General features: G+C 59.3%; 1 protein-coding gene across 1 annotated transcript; it reads left to right on the plus strand.

The window, feature by feature from the left end:
- Positions 1-4955: 4955 nt before the first annotated feature.
- SH2B3 (SH2B adaptor protein 3) lies at positions 4956-25808 on the plus strand. The gene is made up of 7 exons (XM_086474053.1): positions 4956-5714; positions 19031-19132; positions 19397-19488; positions 19606-19697; positions 19863-20077; positions 20407-20578; positions 20934-25808. Exons 1-7 carry the CDS (start codon positions 4956-4958, stop codon positions 21227-21229), a joined length of 1728 nt encoding a protein of 575 aa, XP_086330179.1. The 3' UTR covers positions 21230-25808.
- The last annotated feature ends 826 nt before the right edge of the window (positions 25809-26634 follow it).

Below are 26634 nucleotides of genomic sequence, written 5' to 3' on the forward strand. Positions count from 1 at the left end.
CTTCCTCCCCACCATCCCCGTGGCGGAAGCTGGGGACCCCCAGCCGGCTGCTCCCCTGGGAGCGCTCCCTGCACCCGGCTTCTCCCACGCCTACACCGCAGCGATTCATTTCATGCAACAAAACAAACCCTGTCGAAAGAGGCCACCCAGCTGCCAGGCTTTTTCCCGCAGGCAGTGGGTGTAAGAGAACGTGATGGTGTAAACCGGCCTGCAGGGTGCCAGATGCCACAGTGATGGGCGTTCGGGTGAACGGGAGCAAGGAGAGGGTTTTGGAGGAACTGGGATGGCCACAGCGGCTCGTCCTGGTGAGTTCCTGCAGGCCAAGTGAGCGTGGAGCTTGCGTTTGGCCTGAGTGGGGTCGGGATGGGCTGTCTCCATCCCGTTTCTCCCGGTGGAGCAATCGGGGGAAGCCAAAAGAGTGGATTTCCCCTGGATTTGAAGTGCTGTAACATCGGCCGCGTCCCCAGAGGTCTGCGGCGCTCCTCAGCCCACGCAGAGCCGTAGATTAAGGCCAGCTTTGGCCCTTAATATGGCAAGTCGTGTAGTGCCAGGCAGTCAAATGAGAGGGGTGTGTATGTCCTGCCAGTAAGCGATGATAGGAGAGCAAAATCAGCCTCCACCCCTCCTGGCTTTTAACCCGATTTCCTAAGAAAACACAGCCTGTGTGGGAGACATCTCCAACCTGCTCCTCTGTTGCTTTTAATTTGTTGGTTTGGTTTAGCCAAAGGAGAGAGAGGGAAGGTCCCGAGACACCCTGGGGTCCTCCAGCTGGTGTGGAAACAGCCAGCAGGTCGCAGGGAGTGATGGTGCTGTGCCATCACTCCCTATGAGACCCCAGAGAATCCACACTGCTGCGGGGGGCTGCTCCCAGAGAGAAGAGCAGGATGGTGCCGGGCAGTTTCTGCTGTGGATTGTGCTGGCCTGACGCACACATGGCCTCAGCTGTTTTCTAGTAATGCTGGAAATATGTGGGTGCTGGTTTGGGGTGGGCCATAGGGGCCCTGTCCCCCTCCTTGCCTCCGTGGGTGTGTGGGCTAGGGCTTTCTGTTCTGTTCGGGGGTAAATCAGCAATATTTACCCCAGTGGTAAAAGTGGGCTGCTGGAAGGGAGAGGAGGCTTGGCTGAAGGGCAGCAGTAAAACTTCATGGGGCTTTCTGTGAGCACAGAGTCAGGACCGCTGTCCTTGGCCGTGCTCGCTCTGCAGCGAGTGTGCCCAGGGCAGGAGATGCGCCATGAACATGTCACATTGTGACCCAGCTTGGAGGAGGGAGAAATTGGGGTGCTCCCCTCCAACACCCCTCTTATCCTGCATCGGGAGGTTCCAGCCAGACCCTTTCCCATCTCTCCCCCTTCACCAGCCCCTCCTGCCTTGCTGAGTGGCTGCATCTCCATGCCCACCCCCAAATGGCCGCCCCGCTTGTCCCCCTCTGCGCTGTCAACCCCGAGGTCACATCCAGCCGGTCCTCCAGCATCCACCACCCCAGTCCCCGGGGGATCAGGGTACAGAGAGGGGCTGCACCATCCCCATCCCAGGGGGATGCTCTGCACCACCCATCCCTTGTGAGCCCACCCCTGGCCGGCTGGATCCCTTGGGGACCTGCATCCCCCCAAACCCCCCGCGCCGGATGCTCTCCCATTGAAAAGTGTTGTTCATTGTAACCCGGCCTTTTATAGCAGCCTCGCAAACGGGCTGCGGGGCCGTGCCAAGAAAGGCTGCTGCCGGCTCAGAATAGCTCTTTTCATGGAGGACATCCTGGGAAGGAACAATGTTCCCGCTCTTGGGATTGTGGGAACTTTGTATTTCTGCCACTCGGGAAGCGGGGAGCTGCGGGGCCGGCGAGGGCGTCTCCCAGCCCCTCGCTTTGCTCCCTTCCGAAAATAGTCCTCGGGGTGAATTTTGAATAGCCTGGTGCTTATAAAAAGGGAGCTGAAAATGCCGCCGGCTGCTTTTCCTCCGGTTGGGGAACCGTTGTTCCTGGGAAAGCCGGCAGATAAATCAAATTTCCTATTTACGTTGCTGGCGCGCATTTTCCTGGCGTGGAGAGCTGCGGCGAGGCGTCGGGGCCGGTTTCATTTTCGGATCGCGGCGCGCTGGGCTGCGCTGCACATGCTCCGGGGCTGCCTGTGCACGTGTGCGTGCGTGAGCAGGGCTCGCTCGGCGCAGGGCACGGCGACATGGGCTCCGCTCCAGACCGATTCCCTTCGAAGCTGGATTTGCGGTGCTGGGTGCTGGAGGGTGCCCTTCCCGTGCGGCCGCAGCCCCCCTGCGTGGCTGCTTTGCAGTGGGAAGGCGGTGGGCTGGATCCTGCAGCCCCCTCGGTGGCGAGGCTGGCCAGCTGGCTCCCAGGCACTCGTCCTCCGGGAGCGGGTGGCAGAGCTGCGGTGCTGGCTCCTGCTGGCATTGCCCTGGTGCTGCTCGGTGCTGCCGGCTCCTCTGGCTGCAGTTAAACCACAAATGCATTTATTGGGATTTTTGCTACCACAAAAGCACGAATAACCCATTGCTGGATCCAGCCCACGGGTTACCCTCCCGGCTGGTGCCGGCACCCGCTGCTGCAGCGACACTCGCCATGTTGGGCAAGAATTTAATGAGATCTCCCGGGGGCGGCTCGGCTGCAGGGCTGGATCCTGCGCAAGCCGGGGCTTGCCGCCCCAGCCCGCATCAAAGCCAGCCCGTGGCCGGTCCATCCCGTCCCGCTCTTCCTCAAGCTCCTGGCCCAGCACCTCAAAACAACCCCAGCACCCCAAAACAGCCCCAAGATGGGGCAGGCTGGGTGATGCACAGTTCTTCGAGTGGCCTGGGGACACACACGTTATATCCCCCATCCCAACCAGCCCGTGGTGTGTCCGAGGGTGGGCTGGATTCTCCATTCAGTGCAAATGAAAGCAATTAGCTGTTGCGACAAGTCCTTTGCTCGGCGCTGGCCCGCAGGACAGCTGGGAACCCCTCACAGGAACCTATGGGGGATGAGGGATGCGGATGTAAAGTCTGTCTTAAAGCCGCTGGCTGCTGAATTCTGGCGTCGTGGAGCACGACGGGCTGGAGCAGGGAGAAGCCCACCCAGCAGTGGGTACTCGCATCCCTGTGGCATGTCCCTGCCGAAACCTGGGGCCAGGCAGAGGAGCAGGGTGCTGCTGCGGTAGCTCGAGTGTGGATATAGCCAGGATAGCCATTTCCATGTGAGACATGCGCCGGGCAGGAGCGGGGAGGATGGCCTCGTGGTTTGTGCCGGTGCCGTCGGGAGGAAGCTCTGGGGGTGTAGTTCCCATCGTCGTGCTGGTTGGAAAAAGCACGTTGCTACCGGAGATGGCCTTCGGCTGCTTCCCACCGCGTGGCACAGGCAAAGCCCGGCTTTTCCCACGCCGCAAACTTCTCCCGAAGCTGATGCAGAGCAAGCCTGGAAACTTGGAAGGCAAATTCCCCATTCTGGGAATCTCCTGCTAGCTCGGAGAGCTGTCCACGTGGGCGTCCTGCTTCCCCCTGCATTTTGGGGGAGCATCCCGCCAAGCGTGCCGGCAACGCCGGCGGCCGCGGTGGCGATTCCCGGGTGCCGGGAGGAAGCGGGAGCGCAGCCGGAGGATGCTGAGTCATCGGCAGGCTGGTGGCACTGATAGACGCCCGCGCACGGGAGGCCCAGCCGGGGGGTTCAGCCGGGCCGCGGGCGGGCGCACACCCGGCACCACCGCGACGCTGGCCATCCCCAAACCTCGGGTGGCTCTTCTGAGAAGCCGGGCCCCGGCGAGGCTGGTGGGGGGCAGATAACATCTCCCCTCGAGTAGAAACGTCGCAGGACGTGCTAGGAAGGGCGGCGGGTGGGCAGAGATAGAGGTCTGCTTCCCAGTGTTATCGCCTCGCCGGCTACAAACAAGATCCGCCATGCCGGCGTGCTCCGCATCGTCCCGCTTGCTTCCTCCTGGCCCCTCAGGTTTTGGTTTTGTTTTTTTTATTCAATTTTTCCTCACCCCCCCCAGACAAATGCAATCACTTTTTCGCCCCTCGCAGTAGCCAGGGTGCTGCTGCGGGGTGGCTGGAGTTTTGGGGAGGTGGTGGTGCCCATGCCGGCACGGCAGGATCCGGGTGGGTTGGCTGATGTTTCCTGCCCGAGCGGAGTGCACGGCCCCGATAAGTGCTGCGGGCGAGCACGAGGTGCGGTGGTAAGCAGTGTGGCGCAGCTGGGCCACCGTGGGGAACGCCGCTGCCAGGCTCAGCCGGGCGCACCGGGGCAGCTGCACGCCGGCCATGGGGTGCCGTCAGATTGGCCTCGCAGCAAAATCTGCTTGGGGCAGAGATACGGCGTGGTTTGCCGGAGCCCGATGGCCTTTCGGTCCCGCCGGCAGCTGAGCATCCCCCCGCGGACACGTGCTCGTCTCTGGCTGTGCCGGCAGCACAGCCACGGCTCCGCAGGCCGGTGGGGCTGGGTGAATCTGGCAGGCAAGGCAGCTCCGTCCCTGGATTTCTGGAGCTTTTCATGTTGTTTCCTCCCCCCTCCCGCCCCCACTCCAGTTTTATCAGCTCCGTTGAAATAGGTCCCTGGAGGGAAACTCATCGGCGCTGCGAAGCCTTGGCAGGAGGAGAGCGGATGCAGCCTGGCCGGGCGTCCCCGCGGGGCAGCGGGCAGCTGCAGGCAGCTGTGCTGGCAGGAAGCTGCACAGACACCCCGCTCCGGGACCTGCCTGCACCCCGCCTCGCAGGTGGGGAAACTGAGGCACGGCCCTGCTAGGTGGGGATGGGGATGCAAGGTGCTGCGGCGGGGCTGGGTGCCCAGCTTTAACCGGGAGCCAAGCTAACCATGGTGCAGCCTGGGCTGCTTGCCCGGCGGGCACACATCCGTGCTGGCCAGGGTACTGCCGGGGCTTGGGGGGCCGGGGGGGGGAGGCATCGGGGTGTTGGGGCCGCCCTGACGCCACCGGTGTGCTCTGTCTTGCAGCGCGTCCGCCTCGCTGAAGCCACGGCAATGAATGGGCACGCTCTGCCAGCCGGCACGCCAGCGCATCCCCGGGGCTGGCATGAGTTCTGCGAGCTGCACGCCATCAGCACCGCCAAGGAGCTGGCGCGGCACTACCTGCGCTTCGCCACCGAGCACCCGCACCATGACCTCCTGGCCGCTGAGAACTTCTCGGTGCAGTTCACCGACCTCTTCCAGCAGTACTTCTGCCACGAGGTGAAGGAAGGCTTTGCCATGAACCAGCTCCGCATCCTGCCCGCTGGCCCGGCGCGGGATTACCGGGAGGCGCACCGGCAGCACACGGATGCCGCCTTGGGCACGGTGGCCACCAAAATCGAGACGGAGCCGGGCGCTTGCCCCGAGCAGCCCAGCCGAGCCCCTGAAGCCGCCCCGACGGGGCTGCGCAAGTCCTGGAGCTCGGAGGAGCTGGCGGGGCCGGCGCGGAGGCCCTTCTCGCTCAGCCAGCTGCGCAGGAGCTGGCGCAGCCTCTTCCGACGCCGTTCCTCGGACACCCTCCCCGGGGATGGGGATGGGGAGGCGGCAGCGGAGGCCGCTCTCAAGCCGGGACTGGGCAAGCGCATCCTGCCGTGGGGGCTGTCGCGGGAGCAGCCCCCCGAGGTGCGCAAAGAGGGGTTCCTCAAGTACGGGCTGTTGGACGAGACCTCCTTGGACAGCGGGACACGCTGGCAGCGCTGCCGCCTGGTGCTGCGGCGAGCGGGGACGCCCGACGGCGAGGAGTTCGTGTTGGAGCTCTTCGACCCACCCAAGGTAAGGACCTGCTGGCTCTTGCCCTGGCCAGGTGATGCTGTGGGTCCCTCAAGTGATGCTGCAGGCTGGGGATGATGCTGGCGTGTCCCATGGGGAGAAGCGGAGGCTGCACCCTGTATTTGAGACCTCTGAGATAGGAGAATCACTGCCACAGGGGGCAAAAATAATGCCATGACCATGTGCCAAGGGTGATGTGAGCACTAATTATTGCAAGCAGTTGCGATGCAATTGCGTTTGTCCTTGCTGGGACCCCAAACCTGGCTTTTCTGGCTAGAAGCAAAGCACCAGAGCCGAGGATAGGGGCTGGTGGCCTCTGCACCGCTCGTTCCCAGCCCCATGAACCTGTCCCAGCAAGGCTGGGGATCACCGGGGCTGGCGAACCCCAAATTCACCCTGTTCCCACTGTGCTGTGGCTTCAGCAACCAGGGCATCTGCTTGCCTGGGCAAGTTGGGAAAGGCAGGGGAAAACAGAAATTAGGCTGTATGCTTTTCTCTGCTCCCCATGGGACCTGTAAGGGAGTTTAGTTTTATTTTTGTAAGTACTTTTGTGGCTAGAAATTCAGATCTTGGCTACCCCGGGGAGCTCCTGTGGTGCTTAGACACTGGCTGGAGCGGAGATGATGCAGGATGTGAGTGAACGGGGAGCGATGCGGGGGGAGCCGTGGTGTTTAATCTTTAAAAAGACAGTTCCTCCACATGGCAGGTCTTATGCAGGCGTGATGGGCTGGGTTTTCTCTTTCTTTTTCCTTTTTTTTTTTTTTTTTTTTTTTATGGGTGTGCTTGTTTAACTTTGATGACTAACTTGTGCTTGGGAAGAAGGAAGCCTCGGTTAGAGCCGGAGCCTTGTCGCTGCCTTCGGGCTGTGTTTGCCGCTCACTGCGGCACTGGGCCAGGGAGCAGCAGGCTAAATTCCTGCTATTTCTGTCAAACAACCCCAATATTTAAAAAAGAAAAAAAAAAAAAAAAACACCAAAATTGTACAATCTGAAAGCAAAGGCCAGTTGTGCTCCGTCGGGTCAGAGGTTGCGGTTAGTTGTCCTCGTGGGAGCGTGTGTCCCAATCGGGGGCACGGGGAGGTCTGGCTCCGAACAGCATCATTCTGGGACTCTTGGAGGGTGCTCCCAGCAGCTGGGCAGCACCACTGGACGCCGGCTCACCCGTGTGGCACTGGGCATGTTGGACCCTGTCGCAGGGAACGGCCCGGCTGCTGGGGAGGAGGTGTTGGGCTGGTGCTATTTCAGGCACCGCTGCCAAATTTGCTGCCAACTTTGCTCCTCCTCGTCCTTGGTGGCCGTTGCCCAGACCAGCCCTCGGGGCTTTGCAAGAGCCAAAAACGAAGGCGAAGCGAGGGGATGCCCTCCTGGGGAGGCTGTGCTCCCCTGCATGGCGGGGCTTGGGCAGTCAGGGACGAGCACACCCCTCCATGGGCACCCACCCGTGCCCCCCACCACCCGGGCGCCAAACCCTTGCGCAGTTGTTCTCCCCATGCACATTGCAGCCACGATGGATTTGGCCACCTTCACACCAGGTAAAATCCCCAGTGACGTGGCACAGCCGTAGGGGAGAGCCGAGCCTTCTCCCCTAAAGGCTTTTGGCGCAGCCCAGGGAGCAGAGCCGTTGCACCGCTGGCTCTTGCACACCGGAGCAGCACCCTTGTCCCGCAGGATGCGCACCCAGTCGGGCCCGACCAGCCCCCAGGACCTGGCGTTTGCAAACGCTGGTTTTTTCCCTCTTTTTTTCTCCCCCCACCTTTTTTCTTTACTTTTCCCCCCGCCCTCCCCTTGGGAAGCCAGCCCAGTGCACGGCACATTCTTCCTCTCCCCGCAGCCCCTGGCCGCCTTTGACCCATGGGCAGGAGGCTTTTAAAACAAGACATTTAGCGAGTTCACCCAGAGCTCGGCAGTGTTATTCCTTGCAGTTTGCAACAAATCTCCGTCCCGTGGAGATTTCCTCCCCGTCATCACGTGGCCAGAGACCCTCCGGTCCCCCGAAGCGCGGAGCAGGGGGGTTTCTCAGCCAGCTCCGCAGAAGCGGGGGATGTTCCTTGCTGCATTTCGCGAGTCTCCGGAGTAAATTGCTTCCTGTGCAAATATTCTCAGGGCGGGTCCTTCCTTTCTAATTAACTGGGCCGGGGCCAAATCCTGTCTCCTTTACAGCAGAATCAGTCCAGCTCCTTTCCCAGTAACTGCGGTCAAACTCTGGGGGTGGTGGAAAGCCCTGCACTGTGCTGGTGGGTCCCACTCCCCAACCCCAGCAAGGGGACAAACCCCAGAGCGGTGGAAACAGAGCAGCTTTTTGGTGATTTGGTTTGTGGTTTTTTTCCTTTAACTAAAAAATAACCAATAACTCCCCCGTGAAAGGCTGCAGGGAGCCCCCTCCCTTCCATCCTGTGGCCCTGGGATGCTCGTATGGCTTTGCTGCTGCCTTTGCTGGATCTGTTCATGATTCAAAGATGCTGTTGAGCATCATGAAAGATTAATGGTTTTAAATAAGCAACTGTAAAAACAGTCCTTGGGCACTTTCATCCTCGGCTGGTCTCTGGACCATTAGGCTTGGTCACTCCTAAGGTCTCCCCAGAAGCGTCCTCCCCTTCTCCCTTTAAATAATACGATGTAAATGGACATTCAGCCCAGCCTCATCAAGCCAAGGCCCCAAATATCCAGCGCCTTGCAACGACCTTGGCAAGGCAGGTACATGGCGAAGGGGGGGGTGGCCCCACGCGTGCCCCTCCGCGGCTCGGCTGCTGCTCCAGCACTCTGCTTTTGGCAGTTTTGAGCTTTTTTTTCCCCCTACTTTCCCCCGTAGTGCGCTCCAGTGGGGCCTCTCAGCTTAATCCCGTAACATGCCCGGCATCAAAGGGAGGAGGGCGCTTTGAAGGGCCCCAATCCCATTTACTGCTTGGGTGGCTGCGGCCGGCACCGCGCTGGGCGAAGGGGTGAGTGTGGGCGAGCCGTGCCGGAGCCACCGGTGGTCCCTGCAGTGCTGCCTGGCATGGGCATCCCATCCCCCAGGGAGGTGCTGGTCTCTTGGGAGCTTCAGGTGGCTGAGGTGGGGCTTCCCACGCTTGCAGCCACTGCTGGGTTGGGTTTGGCATTGTGCCTTCCTCCCTCGAGCGCTGGAAAAAAGGTGTTGCAAAGGAGAGGTTTGGAGAGGATCGGATCCGGAGCTGTCCTGGGAGCGGGTCACCCGGCACAGGGTGGGAGGCACCCAAACCCCCACCCCGGGGATGCACCGGAGGGTGCTGGTGCACCGGGGGAGAGGAGGAGTGCAAGGATGCTGTGCCACCGACTAGGGCGAGCTGGCGATGCTCTGTGGTGTGAGGCTGCTGGGGCCGGACCCAGCACCAGTGGGGCCCTCCTGACATGCAGAGCACCTGGAGCAGGGGGATATGGGGGGTATAACGCTTGTACGTATGGGTGTGTGTATACATGTGCACAGGGAAAACGGTGAAATCCTGGATGTGGTCCTGGTGCAGCCCAGGTGGATTCCCTGGTATCCAGGATGAGGGCGATGCTCACCGGTTCTCCCTGCTTTCCACGGAGACACTAAAGGCTTTCTCCTCTACCACGCCATTTATTCTCCTGTAGGACTGGAGAGCTCTGAGGCCTCTCCACCTTCATCAATTTAAGGCAAACCTGGCAAAACAGATTTGCTCTAAAACATGCAGCGCTGCAGGGTTTCAGTCCATCAGCCCCAGCCCCAAGTGCCTTTTATACGGCCAAGTCCTAAACTCCGTGAAAACTGTGATTTGCAACGGAAATGTCCCGAGCAGTTTCTGTTGGCCAGATGTTTTTACAGGAAGGGGAAGGGAAATGGGATTTGCATTTGCGCTGGTTTCTTTATAGCTTTTTAATGAAATCCAGTTCGTCCCGTAAATTGATGGCATGCCGAGACAAGCCGGGAAGACTCCTTCCGGTGAAAACCCGTGGTGCCTGTGTCGTGGCTCGTACATCTTCAGCCGTGGCCACAGGAGGAGCAGTATTTTATCTCTGCTCAGTGCGAGACTGCTTTAACTTCCTTTTTTTTTTTTCTTTTTTTTTTTTTCTTTTTTTTCTTTCTTTTTCCCCTTCCTTTCACCTGAAGCTGGTTTCTGAGAACTGCCACCTCCTGAGCAAGCAGGCCCTGCGTCACTGGGCTCCAATTCTCAGCGCAGCAGCTGGCCAGGCGTGGGGTGGGGGACATCCCAGTGCTGTGGTCCCCATCCCCATCCTGGCTCCTCCTGGAGCTGCTTTGTACCTCCACGAGGAACTGGGGCTGCTCAAAGGTGGCTTTAAGTGACTTAACCGAGGATACATGAAGAGGCAGGGGCGGAGAGGAGTGGAGAGGTCACATTTTGGGAAGCCTTGACCCCAGCAGCAGCTGTGTTTGCATCCCTATCCCAGGCAGGGACTTGAGCAAACCCTCCCCCTCTCTTTTGCAGCACGATGCTTTGCTTCAAATCCAAAGCACATTTCCTCTTATTAGTGACCTATAGTGATTTTTAAAAACTGGATGCGCCGTGTTGGATGCACAAATGCCCTTGTCGCCGCTGCAGCCCCTGTTCCTCTGTTCTGGAAAAAAAAAAAAAAGATGCAAAATGGTCTTTTTTCTCCCAGGGCCATCGTGAGCCAGGCATCTGCTGCCTGTGGACTCCCAGAGGGGTTTGCCGGAGCCCGCAGGCAACGGATGCCCCACAGGAAGGGGTTTGCCGGTGATGGGAAGCATCTCAGTGTCCCATCATCACCCTGGCCTGGGGAAAAGCGAGTTTGCGTCAATCTGGATCCCATTTGGTGTCCTCCATCCTGCAAGCTGGAGCGGGCTGGACCATGTGTGCTCCTGCCCTTGTCCCCGTGGTTCGCCTAGGGGTGAGCCGGCTCGCACTGCCTGGGTTTTTTTTCCCTCTTTGTTGTAATAAAAATGTTAAACAATCCCAGGCTGGCGGGGGTTGCTGCCTTGATCCTCCAGCCAAGAGCGACCCTGTTGCATCGTCCTTTGGCAGCTGGACAACACGTGGCCAGAGAGCTGCATCCCTCTCCCTGCATCCCCAGGGACTGCATCCCTCTCCTGGCATCCTTCTTCCTGCATCCCCAGTGACTGCATCCCTCTCCTGGCATCCCCTGGGGTTGTATCCCTCCCCCTGCATCCCCAGGGACTGCATCCCTTTCCTGGCATCCTTCTTGTGGCATCCCCAGGGACTGCATCCCTCTCCTGGCATCCTTCTCGTGGCATCCCCAGGGACCACATCCCTTTCCTGGCGTCCTTCTTGTGGCATCCCCAGGGACTGCATCCCTCTCCTAGCATCCTTCTCGTGGCATCCCCAGGGACCACATCCCTTTCCTGGTGTCCTTCTTGTGGCATCCCCAAGGGCTGCATCCCTTTCCTGACATCCTTCTCATGGAATCTCCAAGGACCGTATCCCTCTCCCAGCATCCCCAGGGACCACGTCCTTCTCCTGGCATCCCCAGGGGCAGGAGCTGAGAAACCTGCCATGGGGTGAGGGCCAGAGGGGTTTGGGTGTACTGCGATCCCCTCGGGAGAGGTGAAACCGCACTCCGAGCTGCACAGAAACTCGCGGACTTTCACCGCCGAGCGGGGCGGGCGGCGCATCCCCTCGCTGCTTCGCTTTCGGCTCCGCGCTGTTCTTCGAAGGCGCGCAGGGCTGAGCAGCCTTTTTGGCTTTTTGAGATTTTGGTGGTGACTTTTTCTATTTCCCCCTCGCTCCCCCCTTTTTTTTTTTTTTTTTGGTATTGCAGGGTGAGGATGCGCGGGGGGGCGGGGGGGAGGGCGATGAGACAAAAGGTTATTTGTCATTTATTAACCACAACTTTTTCCATCCTTGGTCATGGACGGAAAAAACACTTTTAGCAGTGTAACCACAGCCCCGGCGTTAATTGCTGAAGAGCAGAGTTTCTTTTTTTGGAAACTGTGTTGCTGGGATGGAGCTCGCCGGGGCTTGATTGGGTTGCGAGGGGACGGCTGCGGGACAGAGTCCCAACCTGCCGCTTCCCCGGGTGCTGGGGTGGTTGGGGTTTGCGGGAGAGGGGCTTGGAGGGTTTCCTTTCTTTTTAACCCTGTCCTTTAAAATCCATCTTGCTGTTGCTGGCATGGGGGTTTGCCCCATGGCAGGGATGCTTCGCTGCCTGCCAGCACACGGCTGCTCACAATCGGGGCCGTCTCCCTTGCAGGGATGCTGCAGAGCTGCCTGGGTAGGAAAGCACCACATGCAAGCTGAAAAATGAGCAAAAAAATGCAGATATGAAGAAAATCACAGAGAAAGGGACTGGGAGAGCACTCAAGGACCGCGCTGCTTCGCCCCCAAGCCTCCTGCAGCAGAGGGTGCGAGGGCCCACGGGGTGCAGGAGGTTGCTGGGTCCCGCTCAGCCCTGGCAGCTGCTGTGAGATGCCCGGTGGTGGGGTTTTTTTTGGGTGGTTATCTCTTTTTTTTTTTTTTTTCTTTTCTTTTTTTCCATTTTTTTTCTTTTTTTTTTCCCTTTTTTTTTTTTTTTCACGGCCCAGGATGTGGTTGTTTCAAGGCTGAGCACTGCTTCTTTCAAAGGTAAATATTTATGAGAGCCTGCACAGGCAGCACGGGCTCTGGAAGGATTCATCCTCAGCCAGGGCGGACCCTGCTCCTCCCCACCACGTAGCTGGTCGCAGCTCCGACCGATGTCCGTGATGGCTGTTGTAATGTTCAACATCGTCTTGAAATTATGTTAAAAATGAAGCATTTTTTAGGCACAAGCTGCTTCCTTCAGCCAGGCAGGGTGCAGCACCGGGCAAGGGGTCCTGATTTGGGACCCAAATACCCACCCGAGGTGACTGAAGGTCCCATGTGGGCTCTGGAAGCTCTTGCATCATCCTGGGTGATGCACAACCCCTCGATGATGCAAAACCCTGGGGCAATGCAAAATCCTGGGACATCCTGGGGACTGCGGGGATGCCTCGGGGTCCGTGCTGGACACCCCATGTCCCCCAGCCCTCCGGGGCCAGGCTTTGGGGTGACTCAGTGCCTGGCTGCAGCCGGTTCCTGCTTGCACTCAGACACCTTGTTTACTTTCTGCGCTCGTTATTTATTCCAGGAAATTATTAAAGCAGCCCACACTGGAAGCGAGCTTGGCTTAAAATAAATAATAATAATAATAATAATAATAATAATAATAATAATAAACATTAAAAGGGCTGGGGAACGCTGCCTGTTTACAAATCCTGTTCATAGCCCCCGTCTTCCTCAACCCTGCTGTGAACATGAGCCACTGGGCGCTCCGGTTTTTGGGGCGGTTTGCAGGGGTTTTGGGTTTTGCAAAATGTTGACTCATTTGCACGGATCTGGCAGCCGCTGCCTTGCTGGGTGGAGGTTTATCAATGCACAAAGAGGGGCAGTCAGCCTCGAGGATGAGGCGGGGGGTTCTAGCTGGACAACCCCCCCCCAAATCCCTCCCCATGGGTATGGATTTACCCAGCAGCTCTTGGGGTGGCGTTTCACAGCACCCCAGGTTTAAGAAATACAGGCTCGGTGGGTTGGTGGGGGTCCGGGTTGTGTTTTCTTGCGTCGCCGTTCGCCGGCGCTCGGCAGCCGCCCGGGATGGGAACAGAAGGTGCTTTGTGCTCCGGCCGCCCCCGAGCCAGCGCTTCAGGCTGGCACAACGGTGCCTCTTGTCACCGCTGAGCCCGGTCCCCTCGGGGATGGCTCTGTCCGCTGCCGTGGGCTTTGGGGCTGCTTGGAGACAGGGTATCTTGGAAACCCTTTTGTCCCTCTGGTGTTGGTGGGTTGAGGATGCTGGCGAGGGTTTGGGGTGGGCAGAGAGGGGTTTTTGGGGAGGTGATGGTCAAAGTCTGGGGGACCTCGAGCAAGCACAGCAGCCTGCAGCAGAGGTCACCTCTTGTGTTTTCTCTGCTTAAAACAGAGGCAGGAAACCTACCTCCAGTTCCCAAAGCCCAGAACAGAGAAACCCATGATGGTGCTCACTGCTGCTGTCAGTAGTTTTCAGAGTGAACAGCCTCCACATGCAGGCAGAGAGGCCAGGGTGTACCACTCTGGGCTCCTCCCCAGCAAGCTCTCAGGGGGTGAGGAGGTGTGTGAGAGACCAAGGGTGTGCAGGGAAATAGCCCAATCAGCAGGATCCCAGACCCTGTCCCCAACACCAGCACTGGCACGGGGCTGCTTGGGGTGGCCCTGTCCGCTTGGGATGAGCTGTGGTGCAAATGCCCGAGGAGGAGCGTTGGGATTAGCTGTGCTATCAACCCCTGGAGCCCTGGGATTAGCCGCTGGAGGACAGAGGCCGGGATTAGCTGTGCTGCAAACCTGCGGGGCTGAGCGCTGGGATCAGTCGTGGTGCACATCCCTGAGGATGAACACTGGGATTAGCCATGGGGCAAGGGATTATCTCTGGTGCAAAGTCCTCAAGGACGGGCATTGTGTTTCACTGTGGTGAAAACTCCCAAGGACAAACACTGGGATTATCCCTCATGCAAAGTCCCTGAGGACGAACACTGGGATTACCCACTGTGCAACCCCCTGAGGACGATGACCGACACAGCAGGCACCTTGCACCCTCCTTGTTGCCCCCCACCAGCCCCACAGAACCCCCTGTTGCCACCCCGCTGCCCTGAAATGGAACGATGGGACGTGTTTCCCCTCCACTTCGCCCGGCATCCCCCAGGACAGGGCGACGTGTCTCCGCGCTGCTGGGAAACTTCACAAAACTCCCCAGGGCCGGGGGTGCGGGATGTGGGTTTTATGCTGGTATAACCCAGTGCTCGCACCGCTGCAGCTCTCGGTGGCTGTCCGTCTGTCTGTCCACTGACAGCCCGGTGGGGCTGAGCCGTGCCCGGCCATGCTGCAGCTCCGGCTGAGGTTTGTCCCTTGCGTAAGGGCACCCGGCGGGCTCCGTGATTTACAAGAACCAACAAATCTCGCCCGTATCCGTCGGGGACCTTGCACAAGGGCTCGTGGCGCTTCCCCGCCTCCCACGGCGTGACTCAGAGGGGAAGCGAAAGAGCCGGCGTGGGGAAATCCCCGGCGCGTGGAGGGGCCCATGGCAGCGCCCGCCGCTCTCGAAGGATTTGCTCCTTGCTCCATCCAGTCTTGGCCTCCTGGCCCCGCTGCCATGACTGCGCCACCGCTGTCCGCGCTGCACCGTCGCCGTCACCGCTGTGCCACTGCCATCACCGCCATGCCACCGCTGTTGTCACCTTCCCACCGCCGTCACTGCCGTGACACCACCCCCATCGCTGTGCCACCGCCGTCATTGCCGTGCCACCGCCGTCACTGCTGTGCCGCCACCATCATCCACCCTGCCACCACCCTCCCACCTGCCACCAACCTCATTGCTCTCACCATCCTCATCCCCGTGCCACCACTGCCTTTGCCAGCAGGGGACTGGGCACTGGTCAGATCCACTGGGAAGCTCCCTCCTGTGCAAACCAGCATTACGGGTGGTGGCAGTGTTTTGGGGACCTGGCAGAAATCAGCTGAGCCTGGGGGTGTCTGGGTGGGCGGTGGGTGCCACCACCCTGCTGGTGCATGGGCAGTGCCAGCGCTGGTCAAACCTAGAGGCACACCCGTGGCTGTCCCGGGCGTGGGCAGCATGGCAGCATCATTTCACTCTCATTCTTGGAAAGCCACCTGCCTTCCTCTTCCCCCCCACCCGAAGAAGCTCTCCCAGCATCTGCCGGGTCCCCTGTGCGCCCGTGCGGGTCGTACTCCTTGTGGCAGCGCCTCAGAGCATCACGCATGGGCAGCCTGGGAGGAGCTTTGCTTCCGAAAAAAACGTGAACATAAATCGAAAATATCCTTGTTGGAGAGGGGCAGGGGCACCCACTGTGCCGTGCCAGCCCTCCCAGGTGGTGGTTTCCCCACCGCCGCTCGCACGGAAGGCACGAGGTGGGCTGTGGAGGCTGCCGGCGGGAGGATCATGGCAAAAGGAGCCGCCGGTGCTCGTCGGCGTGAGCGGCCCGCTGGCACTGCGGCCGCCCTTGTGTCAGCACAGGTCGTAAAGAAAGTGGCGGGCGAAGGAGCTGCGGCAAGAGCTGTTAGCAGGGGTTTGCGAGGCGGAAACGCAGCAGCTCCTCTCCGCGCCTGCAACGCCCGAGCGCAGCCGTGACCTTGGCCTGACCTTCAGCTCACGCTGCTGGCACGACCACAGCGCCGAGCTGGCGTCGGGCTCCTTCCTATAGCTGGCAGATGCCGGCAAATCCCCTTTTCTCCCGGCCACCCTGCCCTCCCCAGGTGCGCGGTGGCTGCAGATGCCGTGCTGGCACACCCCGTGCCGGCACTCCCCTTGCCGTGCTGGTTCTCCCCGCGCCGTGCCGGCGCTCCCCGTGACGCCCCACAGGGAACCTGGGGGTCAGGGATGCAGGGACATGGGACAGGGGGTGCAGTGGGGTGTTCCCTTCCCCCAGTGGGCTGGGGTGGGATGCTCTGGACAGGGAGCAGGAGGGTTTCGCCCTGGGGGGTGTTTTCCTCTATCTTCCAGGTTGTCCCATGACACTGGGGACAGCTCTGGCCTGGCTGAAGCTTTGTATTTTTTAAACTCTAGAACAATCACCTGCAAAGAACAAAAATACAAATCCTGGGATCCGCAGAGCGCAGGTGGGAGGACGCTGCTCTCAAGCACTAAATCTAAGCAAGCGCCAAGAGCCGGCGTGGCTCCTCCATCCCCAGCCGATGGGACCATCATCTCCATCGGTGGCTTGATGTCCCCAGCAGTGCCCAGCCACTGTCAGCCCATGCAGGGAGAGGGGGTTTGTGGGATCCAGGCTGGGTCCTGCTGCCGTCAGCCCCGTGAGCCAGGGATCACCCATGTCACACCCCAGGATGGCTGGTTTTGCACACCAGGTGTCAGGCTCGGGGATGCTGCAGCCATGGCACGGTGGTGGCTGTGTTCTGGGGGTTTGCCAGCGCAGCTTTGCAGGGCATCGTGTCCCTAGGTGATTCTGGGGGGTTTCTGGGGGGTGGGGGGGGGGGGGGGGAGTGGTGCTCAACCTCATGCTGAGGTTTGCCCCATGTGCACAGGATCCTTTGGAGAGTGGTGGGGTGAAATGTCCAGGGTGGGAGCTGATGCTGGTTGGGCTGAGGACTGAACTGGGGCAACATCCCGAACATCCTAAAAGCATCCCATCCCATTCTGAGGATCCTGTCCTATCCTGAGCATCCTGAGCATCCAATCCCATCCCAAACATCCAATCCCATCCTGAGCATCCTGTCCCATCCTGAGCATCCCGTCCCATCCTGAGCATCCTGAACATCCAATCCCATCCCAAGCATCCAATCCCATCCTGAGCATCCTGTCCCATCCTGAGCATCCCAAGCCCAGCCAGCAGCAGCGGGTACCCAGCCCCACGATGCTGCCATGGCACCTCTCTTGCCGAGAAGGAGCCCGTTGGGTGCTGGGTGAACACGCGGTGTGTTGAGTGTGCAGTTTTGGTTACCGAGAAATCCCTTTCTTGGTACCGGCCGCCATCGAACAGGGTATCTTGCGGTCAGGTGCAGCAGTTCGGGGGGTGGGGGCACTGTGCCTGCGGTAGGCACTTCTCTGAAGCCAGACTGGTTTTTCAGGCGCCGTATCTCTCTCTGCTGCATCATTTCCTTCTCCCTTCGCGCTCCCCGTCTGCACTCTCCCCAGGGAGGGACGCAGCGGGCTTCACCGAACTCCCTTTTCCTGGAATTTCCCACTTCCTAAGAAAGCAGGAGGCTGACCCCAATGCCGTGGTCAGGATGCTGATAAAACCTGCCGCGCCGGCAAGCTTGGCGACGTGCCGGGTGTCACAACCCACGTGTGGGAAAGCAGCCAGGATGGGCAACAACCCTCTTGCTTTCTCCCCGCAGGACTCCGCACAGGACGCGGTTATCTTCCAAGGGTGGCAAAAATATCAAACCCCTTCAGGATAAAACAATCGGTGCCACCGCGGCAGCTCGCGGCACCCCGGCCCCGCCGGCGACAGTGATTGCACTGCGGTAGCATCAACCCCCTTGCACGATGCCGTTCGGCAAGAGACTTCTAAGAACTTTCTTTTTGGCACAGCTTGGTGCTGATAAGGGCCAATCCCTCTCACACTGTGTTTCCGGCCCCAAAGTACACCGAGTCCTCAGTCGAGAGTATCGAGGGAGGGAGGAAGGGGTGGGGGTGTGGAAAAAGAATAAATAATTAAAAAAAAAAAAAAAAAAGTCAATGAAACACGGCTTGTTTGGGTGAGCGTGGAGAGTGCCAAGTTGCCCAGCGCCCAGTGGGGACTGCCTTGGGGTCATGCAGCTGGTTGGGGCTATGGCAGTGGCTTTGCAGCGAGCAGCGCGAGCTCGGGGAAGAATTGATGGGCTTTGGTTGGCAAACGCCGTTGCGCCGTGAAGCACCTGCAGCCTGGCATCCTTGTGGGGACAGTGGCCGTGGAGGACAGAGGACCGCCGGAGCCAGCGCAGGGTGCTGCCACCCAGCCGGTGGGATGCTGAAGCTGCTGCGTCAATCACGGCCAGCCAAAATTTTGCCATGGCGCGCTGACAGCAAGCCTGGCGCAGGGGGACAAGCATACCTGGCACATACCAGCACTGGCTGGGCTTTTTGGGGCTGTACGGGGTGAGCTGCCCGCTCCGCTCCGGCCACAGGGCTGAGGAGGGAGGTGTTGGGTCCGGAACTGGTGCCGTGGTCCCCCAGGGGCATTTTGCACCCAGGAGGGTCCCTGGCATCTTGGATACAACCCGGTCCCGGCTGCAGCTGGGTGGGCACTGCGTGCCGCAGCCTGGCAGCCATCAGCGGCTCGCTTGCCGGCGCACGGGGCGTGCTGGGTGACAGAGGAACTGAAAGCTGCCGGGAGGGGTATTATTAGTCTTTCTGGAAGTGTTTGCTCAGCATTTTGTCATATGCCTGTGTCAGCGCCAAACCGGCCGGGTGACCACGGGCCGCTCTCGGCACGCCACCGCCGAGCGCGCCCCCAACCCCTGCACCCGTAAGCGGGGTGCTCCCTGCCTGCACCCCAGTTTCCCCAGCAATGAACACAGTCTTCCTGAAACACTGCCGTGCTGGGAACCCCCCTTTCCCTCCTCTCCTCCACCCATCCTTCTGCTGCTGGGTCCTTGGGGGGGGGGGTCACGGAGATGGGTCCCTACTCCCGGCACTGCTTGGCCCCTGGCAAGGTGCCCTAACAGCCGCCGGGGTATTTCCTTGCCATGTGGGGTATTTCCTTGCTGATGGGGTATTTCCCTGCAGAGTGGGGTATTTCCTTGCTGGCTGCCGTGCCTTGGGTGGCTCCCAGCAGGCTCGATCCTGTCCCGGCAAAGCAGCGGGACATGGGGTGGTGTTTTGGGGTGTTGGGGCTCAGCTCAGCTGCCGCACTCCCCTCCGCAGGGCTCCAAGCCGAAGCTGCTTGCCGCCTGCTCCGCCGTCCAGGAGGTGCGGAGGTGCACACGCCTCGAGATGCCCGATAACCTCCACACCTTTGTCCTCAAGGTAAGGCCCGGCCGAGGGGGTTTGCAGCCGGCCCCGAGGTCTTTTCCACCCTCCAGGACGCATGTGGCTGCCAAAGGCTCCTGTGCCAAATTTCAGTTCCTCTTCCCAGCCAGGCAAGGGGTGCATGGGGGGGGATGTGGCACATGGCGGGGGGGGATGCTCTGCACTGGCTGGGGTCAGGGTTGGTCCCCAGCATGGGTGGGTGGGAGGACGATGCCCATCTCTCTCACTGAAGCCTTCTTGTCCCTCTCTGATGGCCCCCAGGTCACCAATGCTACCGATGTCCTGTTCGAGGCGGGGGATGAGCAGCAGCTCAGCTCCTGGACAGCCGAGATCCGGGAGTGCACACGCAGGGGGTAAGCGCCTGGCGGGTGTCCCCGAGCCTGGGGATGGGGACAGCCACACCGTGTCCCCCAGCATTGTTTCCGTCCCCCACCGCCAGTGCTCAGCCCGGCTTCTCCCGTCCCCGGCAGGTCTGATGTGGGAGACCCCGAGCTCCTGGCGTGCCGGCACCCTGACCTTGCGGCCGCCAGTCCCACCACCAGCACCAATGCCCTCAGCCAAGGTGAGCACTGGGGATGTGGGGGGGACCCTGGGGACAGGGAAGAGGTGCTGGGGGCATCCCCAAGTGGCATGGGGTGTGAGGGGGTCAGAGCCAGAGGGGAATGGAACAGGGGTGACGGGCAGGAGTCCCCATTTCCCCGGGGCACTCATCCCTGTGCCCTGGCAGGGGCGACACCGGGGGGCCCAGGGGAGGCAGCAGGGCCGAAGATGGAGCAGTTCCTCTCCTCCTGCCCCTGGTTCCACGGGCCCATCTCCCGCGTGAAGGCGGCTCAACTGGTGCAGCTGGGGGGGCTGGAGGGCCACGGCGTCTTCCTGGTGCGGCAGAGTGAGACACGCCGCGGCGAGTACGTGCTCACCTTCAACTTCCAGGGCAGAGCAAAGGTACGGGCGGGAGAGGGGCTGGGGCGGGGGGCAGGGTTGAGGAGGGAAGGAATCTTGCAGGGGCCCCTTAGGCAGTGTGGTCCCTGTCCCATCCCACCCTGTGGAGATGCTCTCCTTGCCTGGTCCCTGCCCCGATGCTCACAGGGCCCCATGGCAGCTCCTGGGGGGGCAAAACCCCCTGCAGCAAGCAGGGCACCGCGGGCTGGGGATGCAGCACATCATGCTAAGGCCGTTTGTGTCCCCCCACCCCAAATATCCCCGTGTCCCACCATCATCTCCTCCAGCAAGGAGCCGGTGGAAGGGTAACGGCTCCGTGCTCCTCCCCGCAGCACCTGCGGCTGACACTGACAGAGCGGGGCCAGTGCCGTGTCCAACACCTCCGCTTCTCCTCCATTGTGGAGATGCTGCACCACTTCCATCGCTACCCCATCCCGCTGGAGTGCGGGACAGCCTGCGACGTCCGTCTGTCCAGCTACGTTGTCGTCCTGCCCCAGCCGCAAGGTACGCGAGCACGGAGGGACAGGGATGTTCCCATGGGGTGTAGGGATGGGGGTCCTGTCCCAGTGGGAGGGTCCCCAGGATGGATGTGGATGTCCCCGGGGCTGGGCAGAGCTGGGACCTTTGGCCACACACAGTGGGGGGAAGCGGAAGCATCCAGGCGGCGGCACAAAAGGTGACTCCCAAGCTCCCGGCTTCCTCTTTTGAGAAAGGAGAAGCTGCCCCAAACCACTGGCTGCTCCCCACTGTGGCCAGGGAGGGTGCAGGATGCACCCCGCACCCCCACCCTGATACCGCCAGTGGGGGCGATGGGGCAGGAGCATCCCACCGACCGGCCGTCTCTCCCCTCCGCCTGCAGCTCCCGGCTCCAGCAGCACCGTCCCTCTCCCCCTGCCCATCCCCGGCTGGAGCCCCGAATTCAGCCTCACCCCCACGGGCTCCTCCTGCCCCCACGGCCCCAACGAGACTCTCCCGGGTCCCCCGCCGGAGCAGATCTTTCACCTGGTGCCACCGCCGGCCGAGCTGGCGCAGAGCCTGCGCCCGAGCAGGGCAGCCGCAGCCCCCGGCCCCCGGCACCGCGATTCGGACTACGAGGTGGAGGCACCAGGCCGGGGCCACGTCCGTGCCATCGACAACCAGTACACGCCCCTCTGACGGCTGCCACGCCAGCACCGGGATGCACTTTTGGGTGGAGAAATCCTAGAGACCTTCCAGGTATCGGATCGAGAGAAAGAATGTACCTAGTTTCTTCCTTCTGGTTAGGGATGATTATTATATTTTTGCAAGGAAGGGGGTCATTTTTCACTCCTGTACGGGTGTGCTCCCTCTCTTCGGCCTGTTAAAGGGCCTTTTATTTTTATTTTTAGTTATTATTATCAAAGCTTTCTCGTTACTGTTTACACACGCCGCTCGTGCCTGCGTCCCTGCGTGTCGAGCATCGCACCGTCGGGCTCAGTCTCCTGCCTGTCCCTGACACGACAGCGCCCAGCGAAGGAACCGGGGTCTTGTGTTACACCCATGTAATTGGAGAAAGGGAAAAAAAAAAAGAAAAAAAGGAAAAAAAAAAAAAAAGGTGGATTATAAAGTCAACAACCAGTTGCTGCTCCAGGCCGCGCAGGCAAAAACAAGCCCCATCCTCCCACCCCAGCACGTGCTGCCGCTGCCAAACCCACCAGCAAAGCCCGACCTGCCGGAGCTGAGCTCCCACGTTGGGCGAAGATGATGATCACGATCAGAGTTTGGGCTTTATTTTCAGCTAAGGCAAAAACTGGCTTTTCTTGCTCTTCTTTTTTAACCTAGCACAGTTGCAGTCACTCCCTGCAGCAGCCAGAGAAATACTTACACCATCAGCCTTGCTAATTAAGACACGAACACTAACTGCTCCATCGTTAATAATGTCACTAGCTGAGAACTAACGCGGAGACTGACAGCAAGCCGCTCCTCCCGGCCATGGAGGTGGTGTATCCCGGTGATGGAGGCGTTTTATCCCAGTGATGGAAGCATTTTAGGCACAAAGTTTTTACCCAAACCATTTTTTTTTTCCCTCCCAAGTGCAGGCGGCTGCCCACCCCGCTCTCTCTTGCCTTCTTTTTCCCCCCAAAACACAGTGTAACCAAGAGTTTGGCGGTATTTAAAGCTACACAACAGCCTCTTGCAGGTGACAGGGGGTTCCTTTGGTGTACCCCTCCCCGCCTGGAGGAGAAGCCTCGCCCAGCCAGCCCCGCTCCGAGCCTGCAGAGGGGCTGCACCCCCCGATGTGCCTTAGGTGGAGGAGGCTGGTGGGTCGGCATCTTGATGGCTGGAGGGACCCAACAGGCGCTTTGACCTATTGGCCCACCTGTGTCTCGCCCAAGCGCCGGTTGCTCGCGCGGTGAGTTGCACGCCGAGCAAGACGTAGGCACTACCGTAACTCCCGCGGGAACAACTGTGAATCCACCAAATCCCCAGGGGCTTGACTTGTGTCCCCCCCACCCATCCCCAACGAAGGCGCCCGCTTAAGGAGAGCAGCTCCAGAGCCCGGAGCACGGCCGTGCCCCAACTTCTGCTGCTGTTGCCAGGCTCTGCAGCCATCGGTGCCGCCGAGCCCCGGTGCTGCTTTACCTGGGGTAGCCGGCGCGGCCGTGCCAAGAAAGAGGAACCACTTCTTAGAAGCTGCCGTTATTTTAAGAATAAGGAAGGGGCTGGAGCTGTTGCGACACACAGGAGGGGATGTTCGCAGCATTCAACTTCCAGATTTCTCAGCGCAAGCCCACGCGGCGCTCCCCGGGATTTCGGATGCAAAACGTGCCTTGAGATTGCTGTACAGCACAGCCTCGTATTTTTATTTGCCTTGAAATTGCCGTAGAGGTGGGTGCCCTCAGGAGTATTAACGTTTAGGAATTCCTTTGAAAGCAAGCAAGCAAAAAGCCTCGTGGGGCTGAGTTAGAGAGTTTTGCAAAAATCCAGCCTCTAGGCAGGGCTTTGCCGTTAGCGCGCAGTGAGCTGGGTTGGCAGTCAAAACACGAGGAGCCAAGCTCTGCTCGAGGTCAGGAACTGAAGGGCGAGATCATGGTGCTGGGCTGGTCCAGAAAGGGCTGAGGTAGCACAAGCAGGGGCCAGGACTGGGCAGGGCCAAAATAGCCAGGGCCAAACGCAGGCCAGGGACTGCAAATCTGGTTTTATAAGCTGAAGGATGAGGGTTGGGAGAAACTGGATACCATCGACCTGAGAAACCACTTAGGACGTGCATTTTGTGCCTCCCCATCTCTTGCCCCAGCCCTCTCCCGGGCTGTCTTTGTTCATTCAGAGCAGGCAAGGTCTCCCCCCCTTTCCTCTGTTTAAAACGACTTGAAAACGGGCGCACGGGAAGCAATCGTGTATTTGGGCGGGGATCGGCGTTTCCCGGCGCTCAGCACACACCGTCACACACTCGCTCCTGAAACCAGAGCGTTCAGAGCAAATTGCACTGGCTGGTTGTTACCTCCAGCGCTGCCAAAGGCGGCGAGGCTGCCGGAGACACAAAGGCAGCCCTGTCCTCGGCCGTATCCGCACCCCGTTCTCCTCCCCGGACCAGCAGAAAGGCTGCACCGACCGGCAGGAGCGTAGAGCCAGGGCTGGTTTGTGCCAGGGAAGTCAGCTCCCTTCATTGCTAAGAAGTGACTCGCCCTGGTCTTGCATTTCTAGGGATGAAGAGGGGAAGGGGAGGAAGCACAGCGCGAGCTGCCGGCTCCTTTGCCTGCTTGGGGCACGGTTCCCGGAGCACGCACACCTAAATCTTGCTAAGGTTCAAAGAGCTGATTTTAGTCCTGCTGAGCTCCAGCCGAGGTGGGCTCACCCGAATCACCCTACGCTCAAAGCATCTGCAAGAAAGAACGGGCTGGGAAAAGGGATTGCTCTTCACAGCCGGCGCAGCCCTTGCCAGATAAATCAGATGCTGCTGCTGGGATGGGTTGTTTTGGCACGCCGGGGCTTATTGTTCGAGCGCCAACAACTAAACATGCACACACATGTGGTATTTTTAACCTGCAGTTTAATTGCGAGGGGTTTCTCCATTGTTTAAATGGAAATTGCTGTGCTTGATTAGCAAAATATATGTTGAGTTCATTATCGCCCCGTCAGCCACTTCCCCTGTGCAAACAAACTCCCGTTCTCCCCACTAGTGAGCCGAGGGAAAGTCGCTCTTGTTATTCAAGAGAGTTATTTCCCTCTCAGACCTCACCAACAAGGTAGCCAAGGGCTTTGTCCAGCCACCCAGCTCCACCATCACCCCGCCTTAGTCCTCCGCTCTGCCGCAGCTCAGACCTGCTGCGGTCCCAATCCCAGCCGCGCTGGGACCCAAGGGTGTTTTTTTGGGCTATTCCCCCAGCTCCTGAAGGGCTGAGTTTGAAATCCCCTTTCTTCTAGAAAGCATCTGGCTTGTGACACAGGTCAGAGCCGGACACACAGCCTTACTTCTGCTCCTGCCAGCAGACATTAATCCAGCCCATCAGGTACTCCTCTCTGTCGCAGCGGCGGGCAAAGACCATTAAGCCGTTCCATTCTATGGAATATAAGGAACTTGAAGGAATTTTTATAGTCTTTTGGTAACTTGGGAAAACAGTCTAGGACTTGGCAGGTTTAGTTCCCCAGCCCATGTGGGCTTTTAGCTGCGTTTATGAAGTACCAGCGTTGAGTTTTGGGAGGAGGGGAAGCCAAAGGTAGATCCCCCGCCGGGCTGTGTGCTGCAGGTACGGCTGCCTCCTGGGCTCCCGCGGAGAGGAGCGTTTCCTCAAGCTGATGTAAGCATCAGATGTGACCAGCAGCTCGTGCCTTGGCCCTGAAGATGGGCATGTGCAACGCAAGTTTGGATCCAACGACCCACCCGGCAGCGACTCTCGGTGCCTTCAGCTGGAGCCTTTGCCCAATGACCCCTGAGGGTTGCCAGGGAGGGAAGCCCCATTTCAGCCAGCTACTCAGGACAGTTGTTTTTGGCAATAAAGATGCAAAACAGGCAGTGCCTTCGCTCTCTGTGACAGCAGGGACCTGGCTGAGTGCATAACCTAAGACTTTGGTCCGGCCAGAACTTCCCCTCATCTCCATCTCACACTTCGGAAACCACTTGCTGTTTGCTGACAGACCATCCCCATCGGTGCCCTTATGGGTGGTGACAGGTTCATGACATGAAGCATCATTTAATCTCTTCATCCCTCCCTCCCTCCTGCATCCCAGCCCTGAGGAGCAGCACCAGTGATCCAGAACAGGTTACCAAACACTGACACCACCATTGCCTCACCCATAGTTTTGGCACCAAAAGTATTTTGGAGCAAAGCTTCTAGAAAAGGGTCCGGGGTGAGGCCAAAGCTTCTCATTTCTTACAGCCTCCAGACCACAGAACACTGCTGTCATCCAACCAATGCTCTAACAAAGCCTCGAAATCTTGACTAACAGGTTTGAGTATTCCAAATTTTTATTTAAGCTTGTTCGATGGGAACAGACCCAACCTTCGCCAGCAACTACCACAGGTGGGGAGGCGACTGTGCATTCTCTAACTCAGCCTTTAGCAGGATGATTAAAGCCAACAGTTTGTTGGATGAAAAGCGTATTGATCTGAAAATTCTACTTTTCACCTGCACAGAAAAGTTCTTCTTGTATAGTAGGTTTTTCTATATATTGTTTCTGTATGTACTGTACAAGTAACTTATTCTTGAATAATGCAATTTTACCATAATATAAAAAAATCTGCTCTTAATAAACTGTTTTTAGAACTCGTTTCTCACTTTTAGTCTTTAGCCTGAATCTCTCTAGGTGCCTGGCTGCTATTTTAACAGAGACTGGATGCTAAAAGGCAGAAACCCTCCCTTAGAACTGAAAAGCCAACAGCCTGCGTGAGCAAGCTGTTCCTTCTCCGAAGACTCATTCCAGGTGTCGCGCCCCAGGTCACCACCGCTGCCTGCGACAGTCTCGTGCCCCCTGCTGCCCACCTGAACACGCACCAGTCCGTCTCCTCGCGCTGCTCACCTGCACGGACTAACCCAGCGGCCGCAGCTTGCGTTCCCCTGCGGGGTTTTTGCCGAGCCGCAACGCGACGTTCGCGGCCGCCCACCAAAGCCCCCGCGCTTCGCTCGGCTGCCGCTGAAGCGCAACTAGATCGGGATCCCAGTTTCACCAGCATCACCTCCTGGTGAGCCTGCGCCCTACGGAGCAGTGAGGAAGACCACAGCGCTTTATAACCAGGGAGGTGGCAGCCGACTGCTTTCTCCTGTCCTTCTCCCTGTCCTTCCCCCGGTCGTTTCGCCAAGGAACGGTTACAAACGCTTACCCCGCTTTCTCCCCGTCCTCCAGCAGCACCACTGACGTGTAGCTTTGTCACCTTAAGCCTCAAGGCCCAGTTGTGACATCTTCTGGGACAGCAGGCGGAACCAGTGCGAGGCTGAGGCACCAGGGAATCGATTGGAACACGAGAGATGGTGGAAAACCTGCTGGGATTTCTGCTCTCGAGAGCTTTTCACGAGTCAAAGACGACCATCGGGTTTCACGGCGGGGGGGGACACACATGACAGACACCCCGCAGAGCTTACCTGAGGCTCAATAAATCACTTGCT

This window comes from Leptosomus discolor, chromosome 16 (assembly GCF_034619465.1).
Source record: "Leptosomus discolor isolate bLepDis1 chromosome 16, bLepDis1.hap2, whole genome shotgun sequence".
Classification (NCBI taxonomy): Eukaryota; Metazoa; Chordata; class Aves; order Leptosomiformes; family Leptosomidae; genus Leptosomus; species Leptosomus discolor.